The 8508-nt window shown below is 45.4% G+C and overlaps 1 protein-coding gene across 4 annotated transcripts in view; it reads right to left on the reverse strand.

Moving 5' to 3' along the window:
• Cobll1 (cordon-bleu WH2 repeat protein like 1) overlaps window positions 1-7931 on the reverse strand; it is a 142192-nt gene extending 134261 nt beyond the window's left edge. For 2 of the 4 annotated variants that reach the window (XM_026778676.1, XM_026778675.1), the window contains exons 1-2: window positions 7879-7930; window positions 7236-7362 (exon numbers count right to left, since the gene is read on the reverse strand). In XM_026778676.1, coding sequence (XP_026634477.1) covers window positions 7236-7362; window positions 7879-7888 — 137 coding nt within the window. In that variant the 5' untranslated portion in view covers window positions 7889-7930. Of the gene's footprint in view, window positions 1-7235; window positions 7539-7878 lie in introns of those variants that run through there. The other 2 variants (XM_026778673.1, XM_026778674.1) reach the window with 2 other exon arrangements.
• Window positions 7932-8508: the final 577 nt, after the last annotated feature.

The raw sequence follows: 8508 nt of genomic DNA on the forward strand, positions 1-8508 counted from the left end.
AGACAGAATATTGTATACATAATAAATAAATAAAATAAATATTTAAAAAAGAAAAAAAATGAAAATAGAGACCTGTCTTGACCTATATATAGGTCACCATTTGTCAGGCCACAGTCTGCAAACCCACGCGGTAGGTATGGTATCTTAAGTTCTAAGAACAAACAGAACATTAAGTTGGCACCAAAGTACTGATGGTATCATGATTGTATCATGTTTCTTTTTTTCCTACATGGTACAGATAATTTCTTCAGCAAAGTAGTTACAGTCAGGAGCCAATTTCCCAGTGTCTCCCATCCAAATTGTTTCATATAAAAATAAGAACTAAACTAAAATGAGGATTTGACAAATTAAATGATAAGAAGTCTCAATAAGATGCTGGGTGGTGGTGGCACATGCCTTTAATACCAGCACTTATGAGGCAGAGACAGGTGGATCTGAGTTGGAAGCCAGCCTGATGTACAAAGTGAGTTCCAAGACAGCCAGAACTACACAGAGAAACCCTGTCTTGGAGGGGACAAGGGTATGGTGGGGTATACGGAGGCTTGGTTAGCACTGCTATGTAAATACATGCTACAAAATTGTTACTGTTTCCTGCTTACCTCATTCAGAGGAAATTAAGATTTTTGAGGGAGAAACTGAGTATTGTTTTACTAAACAATTTAATGCTTCTCATTTGGTAAGCTCTCTTACTTTTGAAATTTTGCTGTAAATAAACTTCACAGCCACATGACAGACATAAACACCTTGCCAAGCAACAAAAGATTGCCATTTACTAGGAGTAGAAGCTTTACTGTGAGTTTGGAAACATAATTTACCAAAAATAGTTCGCTGTGGGCTTCAACATATAGCCCAAGTATTTAACCTCCTTTCCAATGGTACATACTTTTATAATCATTGGAATGTGTAGTATTTTTAAAATATATAAAATGTAGACATTGTTTTGAAAAGAACTATGAGAATGAACTTTGAGACCATGTGAAGTAAAAACCACTTTGAGCCAGGTGGTGGTGCACGCCTTTAATCCCAGTACTTGAGAGGCCGAAACAGGCTGATCACTGTGAGTTCAAGGCCAGCCTGGTCAACAAGAGGTAATTCCAGGACAAGCTCCAAAGCTTCAGAGAAACCCTGTCTCAAAAAACAAACAACAAACAAAAACCTTTGAATCATTAATCATAACACCAGAACTAATAAATGACACAGTTGTAAACTCAATGTATAATGCTGTTGAAAGACACAGCTTTGGAAGCAGATCTTGCTTCCAATATTCCCGTGTCTACTGGTGTTCTGTGATCATAGATGTTAATTCAGCAAGTATAAGATAAAGTTAATACACTTTCTCAAAAAGGACAGGCAGGCAGTGATGGTGCACGCCTTTAATCCTAGCACTAGGGAGCCAGCGGCAGATGGATCTAGCTAGCTCTATGACAGCCAAAGCTTACACAGAGAAACCCTGTCTCAAGAAACCAAAACGGGAGAAAAAAAAGCAACCATTTAAAAAGTAAAAAAAAAAAAAAAAATACTATGCATAATGCGAATAGAATCTTTAGAAACTAAAAACCAAGCTTAGTTCTTTAATAGCAGTGCTCCCCTCCCAACATCAGCTGGTGATGTCAAGCAATCACTCAAAGCCAACAACCATGCCCTTGGCCTAGACCAAGCCAATCAAACCAGAACAGGCAGGTGTGTGAGGAAGAGCGGGCATTGGTTTTAAAGTTACCTGGGTGATTCTTCCGTTGAAACTTTAGGCTAAATATTCAACAGTTAAACTTTAGAACCAAGAACGCACCCAAACAGAGGCAGAAGAAAACAGTAAGTTTTTTCTTCATTGGCCCCAGCCCTCCAATTAACGCCACTGCCACGAAAGGCAGGAAAGTCAAAAGTGAGTCTGTGAACCCCTGTCTATTCCAGACTTGCCTCAGAATCACAACAGTAAGATCCTTCAAAGCAAGGTCAACTAAGACTCTGACTCTTACATTTTGAAAAGTCAAAAATGAAAAAAATAAATTATTAAATAAAAGCTTATCTGGGCAAGTAAAGAATGCCAGCCTAAGCACATGATTCCAAAGATAAAGTCTCAAGCTGAGGTCAGCAATCACGCTGCCTTTTCTTGGTGATTAACGCCAGGGTCCTGAATACTGAGACACAAAGCTTGGATGCCTTTCCTCCAAAGGAATAAGCAGGCTCTTCTCTGTGGGGATCGTGTTACAAGGCTCCCGTGGATATCCGAACCTGGAGCTGGTTCTAAACCCTTAAATTTATAAACCAGGAATGGTGAGGTGCTAGTAACAAGGATGAGAACATGGAGCATTACCATAACAAAGGTTGTGGGAGGTGAGTGTCTCTTTCAAATCACCTTGTACTTTCAATTCAAGAGAACCCTTAACTTATTTGTGACATATTTAAATTTTCAGATTCATAAATCCTGGAATATTGGGACCATTATTAAAATGAGTATTTCTTCCTGGTTTATTATTATTATTAACCATGTCTCACTCTGTAGGCTGGCTGGAACTCATGACAATCATCCTGCCTCAACTTCCCCAGTCTTGGAATAACAAGCATTAAGAAACCCAGAAAATAATGGTTTCTTGACCCTAAAACACTATTGTGCTTTATCAGCTTATGTGCTATCCAAGATGGCTACCAAGTGATCAATGGTAGCCAGCAGAGACAGAGCATGTGTAAATAAACTCACCTGCTGGGTTGGTTAAGACAGAGTAACTCCAGATGGCACAATATGTCATCACGCTACTCAGGAAGAAATGTGACTTAACATTTATGAACCATTTCTTTCTGGAATGTTCTATGTAATATTTTGCACCCATTACTGAACACAAGAAACTTTAACTACTAACACTGGCTATCCACAGTTGGAAGGAAAATCACATTTGGTTACTACCCTCACCTCTAAAACCTTTCAACTCTCCAACCAGTGTCTCAATAGTGCTTATCTCTTCAAAGACACACCAACCAACCCAACATTTCCAATCAAGGAAACTAGTAAGTGACAATAATATTCATGTCACAGTACAAATTAAACCGGCTCACTTTCATCTCTGTGAAAACCTATAGAATAGACACAGAGAGATGATAGATGCCAGATAACAAACATACATATAGGATACATATTATGTGATACCTATGAATATTCAGAAGGAAAATTACTTAGATGAATTCACAATGCTATAATTTGAGCAGAGATTTGAGAACTGAACAGCTTCTACAATCAGAGCAAGGTCTGAAAGCATTCACTATGGAGATGACAGCACACTGCTTAGAGAAAACAACTCAGCTGAGTTAATCAGCAGGGAGCTGGTTAAAGCATAACTAGTTGTTGTTTACAGCTTAAACCATTAACTAACCGCAAGGCTCAAATACTCTGAGTACATTCAGTATTGGGTTGATATGTTGGAACTAGTGCCAGAACTGAGTTCAAATCAATTGCTTTTTGCTTCAAAGTCTGTGTGTGTGTGTGTGTGTGTGTGTGTGTGTGTGTGTGTGTGTGTGTGTGTGTTTAAACCATGGAAGTAACATGCAGACTTTAACCTAGTATCATAGCACACACAAAGCCAGAATTTCCAAGAGGTTGATGCGGGAAGATCCCGAGTTTGATGTCAGCCTCCACTTAGCAGGGCTCATCTCAAGACAAACAAACCCATGGGAAAAATAAACATTTAATCTCAAAGTAAAATCAAAGCTGCTGAAATTCAGAGGCTCTGAAGTCTAAACTCAGCAGCATTTTTCAAAGTCAAAGGCAAGCCTACACGAAAAGCAGCCAATGACTAGGAGTGGATACTTACACAGAATAAAAAAGAGAACTAAGAAACTGATGAGGGACTACAGAGGTGAGCCAGAAGCCAGGGTAAAATGCACTGGGTGTGGTCACTAGAGCAAAGACCCCTTGAGGACCAGCAGGTGGTCACAAGGCAATCACAACTTCTAAGCAGGTGGCTCCTATCTCTCCCAGATGTTTCACCATGCTATGCAGTGGGTTAAATCTATGAAAACTCTGAGAAAAAAAAAAAAAACTTAAACTACCGTAACTTTTATTGAGACCTGCAATGTCACAATTATTGTTTCAAAGAAGCAGTCGTAGCCAAAGGGCTAGATTTTGTTCTCCTAAAATAATGGTACTCCCTGAGTTTGCTAATATGTAACAAAAATAATACAAGCTGGAAGAGGGAGACCAGCCAACTTTACTGTAAATACTGTACTGCAGGTCCATCTTAAGTTACAATCAAATAATGCCTGTGACTGGGTACTTCTGGAAGAAAAGAGTTGTGTTTGGCTACAGCTAGAGAGGCTAGAGAGGCTAAAGCCAGAGTGCAGGCAGCCCTATCTGTCCATCAGGTGACGGCTTGCTGGCTGCACCAAATAGTGCAGGTACCACAGCGGAGACCATGAGAACCAAAGCAAAAGGAAGCAGAGAAAGCCAGGCTCACTTTACAACAGTACTCTCTACCCGCAGCCAACCCCTTCCATTAATATTCCCTAGTCACCTGTTAACGGTAACACCTCAATTCTGTTTTATTTTTGGGGGTCAAGTTTCCAAATAAGGCACCTCTATCAGAAAACCATATCTAAACTATAGCTCTCGGCTAGTGATTCAACACCGATGGTTTGTTAAAACATAGGGTTTTGTTGTTTTTTTCTTTTAAGATCTTACCATGGTCAGGAGATATTCAAATCAGTAAGCACAATGAACAGTCACCTCAAACTTCAGGTTTTCCTAATTGGCTCAGGAACTTGAACAGAGGGTTTCCTCTGGTCCCCTTTGTGAAATAGTAGCTGCACTGATTTGTCTTTCAAATAACCTGTTAGAACAGCGTGCACCTTGGGAAATTACAGACAACAGAGAACCTCTTTTAAGTAGGCCTCACCAGCTATTAGGCTATTGAGTCATAATATAATTAGTTATACAGTAAGAAACCGACCTTCAAAACCAACAATTATATTAAAACTGCACGCTGCCACCTCCTAAATACTCTTATTTTTCCACAATTTAAATTTTTTTTTCAAGACAGGGTTTCTCTGTGGCTTTGGAGCCTGTCCTGGAACTAGCTCTTGTAGACCAGGCTGGTCTCGAAACTCACAGAGATCCGCCTGCCTCTGCCTCCCAAGTGCTGGGATTAAAGGCGTGCGCCACCACCGCCCGGCAATTTAAACCTTTTTAAAGGTGAGTATATATAGATATATATACATATATATATATATATGAAAAATCCAAAGTTAAGACGGAATAACCAACAAATATAACAAGCACTTAGAATTACATGCCAATAGACAAGTAGAAGAAGGCAGGCTGCTAGGAACTCATTTTTAAAAGGATGCTGTCAGGTATTATTGTAGTGCATGTATTGGTGCACTTTTCCAGATGTCTTAAGCTTGGAAGGTTAAGGCAAAGGTTCTTTAAGATATTTTCTTCGGTGAGGTGTGCTGGTGTATGCCTGTAATCTCAGTACTTGGGAGATAGAGACAGGAATTCAAACTCTAGATAAAGTTCCAGACCAGCATGGGCTAAAGAGTATCTGACTCAAAGATAAATAAATATCTAAGTTTTAGAAACAGCAGAACGTTTCACTGAGAAATGCTATGCATACTCCTAAAGAACCCACGAAGTTTAGCCTCCAAGCTCTCAAGTGTACCTTGAAAACTCCCTAGAATACCTGGGGTATTCTAGGCTTGTCACTAGAAAGCTCCTTGTGTACTTCATCACAGAGCTATCTGAACTCACCCATTTTACTTCAAAGCACATTATGATTCCGACATTCGTAAGTGCATTTTGTTAATTTTGTATTTTTTAGAGAAGTAATCTGTTACCAAAAGCACCAACGCAACTCTCCATTACTTTGTGAGAGTTGGCGTCTTGTGAAAGGCAGTTAACTTACTATTAACTTACACAAATCTCCAGCTGTTCTAGGCTAGTCCTAGCAACACATTGAAAGGGTATATGGAAGGATACACACTAGGATCTAAACAGTGAAAAAAACAAGGCCAAAAAAAAAAAAAGTGGAGATCTACAGCAAAGGGGACAGTAGCATGGAGCAGGTCAAAATTTAGAGGAGAAAAAATCGAATTCAGACACTGCACGTTTCCTCTACGTAAGAATTACACTAAATATCTGTTAGATTAGTCATGTGGCCTTGAGAGTCTTCCACGTTTCCTCCAGACAACTGCCAATGCTCGCGCGGCCTCTGATGAATAAACATGCTGTGACTTGCTCCTAAGGAAACGCCTGTCATGTTCCAGGGAAAAATGACTTCTTCACTCTTAAACCAGGAAGAAAAAAAAAAAACTGAACGACTCTCATTCATTGCTTACAAAGTCAACGGTTCCTTAATGTTCCTATTTCTGGAATGTTCGTACTCTGTTTATGGCACTTCTACGTTCTGATTAACATAGAAAAATGAAAACTGGGGTGCCTTATGGGAAAAAAAAGGTGCAGGTTGGGACGTCTTCAACTAAGACGGTCAACTACCTTGACCGTTTACCATGACAAAGGTTACTCTCAAGTTCTCCTCGGCCCTTGCAGGACTACCTGTTCTCACTACTGTTTACCCAAACGTTTAACAGTGTGATTTCTAGCATATTTGGCAGGCAGGCATGCTTCATTTAATATTAACTCACCATGTGACATCCCCTTCCCCTCCAATCGCTCCTCAGGCACGTGACGATAAAAAAAAAAAAGTATAGCTTTTTGCCAAGGCGACTTTGCGCTTGGTTTTGGCATCACCAATTGGCCAGAGGCACGCACACACACCCCCAGTCAGAGGCAAGCACCCCGCCTGCTCCCGGAACTGTCAAGCCGGGCTGACAGCTGGCACACCTTGCAGCGCCCTCCGTGGGCTTTCAGAAAACCCCTTCCTTGCAGTCACCTTGACAGTATTGATCCTCCTGGGCCTGAGCCCTCGGCCAGTGGAACTTTTCCTTCCTTTCCTGGAGCGCACTTACAGGTGTCGCTCCCCCGGCTCCAGAGCCTCAACAAGGAACCCTTTGTTACCACTTTTGCTCCGGGACTCCTCACCCAACGCCTGGCATTCGCCTGGCCTTTTGCCACCCCGGTGGCAAAAGCCTGCCCAAACCACTGAACCCCCACCCCGGGGACACCGGGGAGGACGCAGTCTCCCGCCGCGTGTGGCTCGGCCTGGGAGCCAGGCGACCCTGCGGGGAGAGCGCTACGGGTTGGTGAAACGCGCCGAGGCCTCGGCGGCCGGGAGGGTGACTCCCCTGCTTACCCGACTGAGCCCGCGGGTTGCGGGGCGGGGGTGCGGGGCGCCCTGCGGGGTCCGGGATCCAGAGCGCTACGGTCCATCGCGCTACTACTCGCTGCGCGGGCTCGGGCTTGGAGGCGGCGCGTCACTGCTGGGGTGGGAGAGGCCGGCGGGTCAGGGCGGGAGTGAGCCGGCCCAGAGCCCGCCTCGACCCACGGCTGCCGGGGGCGGACCCGCCTCCCCGGGGCGCTTCCACCTGCGGGCCGGTCCCCGCCCGGGGGCGCCCGCAGCGAGGAAGGCCACAGATCCCCGCCCCGGCTGCAGCCCGCAGCCAGTTGGCGGCGGAGGGGCGGCGCGCAGCGGCCCCAATTGCGAAGGAGGAGGAGAGGGCTGGGCGCGGGACGGTCGCCACGCCCGCAGTGCTTGGCCTCTGGCGGCCCGACGCTCACGAACTAAACCCCTGTGCAAACTTTCCCCGCGGAGCTGCGGAGCGCAGCGCCCCCGCTTTCCTAAGCAGCTCCCCGCTCTAGGGGACCTGGCCCGTCCAGTCAGCACGCAGCCCGCCCGGAGCTCCGTTCCTCCCCCGCACGGCTGGCTCGGACGTCCAGAGCGAGCACGAGGCGGAAAGTGGCAGTACCCCGGCCGCAGCGCCCGCGCCTCCACTCACCCTGCCCCATGGCCGTGCCCTGAGCTCAACGCTGCCTCAGCCGCCTTGCGCCTGCAGAAGTGAGGCTGACGAGGTCGGCACCGGAGCGAGCAGGGCAGCCAGCCGGAGAGGGGGGACGGGCAGGGCGGACGGGCGGGGACGCAGAGCGAGGAGAAATTTCCTCCCCTTCCCCCCCCCCCGACCGCCCGGAGGCACGCGGCTTTAGGGTACCGCGGGCAAGGCTGGAGAGCAACTCCTGGGTGGTGCATTCTAGTCCCCGCCGCCAGCGCGTCGCTTTGGGAAGCTCCGCAAACCCGTGAGGGACAGTGGGGGACAAGGAGGGAGGGTACCTGGCCGGCAAAACCTGAATGAGGACCTGGACCGTCACGGAAGTTCAGACAGATGGCGGACTGAGTCCTGCGGGCTGACATTCTAAGTGCAGGGTTTTTTTTTTTTCTTTCTTTTTTTTTAACCTTACTGACCCCTGCGGTTGCTAGCCTGTAAATGGCACCTCTGACATTATGATCTTTCTAATCGGTGGCAGGTTTAAGCTTGTAGTGTCTTCCCAGGCATGCTTCTCTTGATGTAAACATCCAACAGCTGTGATTTGAGGACTGGCCGTTCTCATATGACAGTCTGTAAGCTAGGGAA

Source organism: Microtus ochrogaster, chromosome 4 (genome assembly GCF_000317375.1).
Source record: "Microtus ochrogaster isolate Prairie Vole_2 chromosome 4, MicOch1.0, whole genome shotgun sequence".
NCBI lineage: Eukaryota > Metazoa > Chordata > Mammalia > Rodentia > Cricetidae > Microtus > Microtus ochrogaster.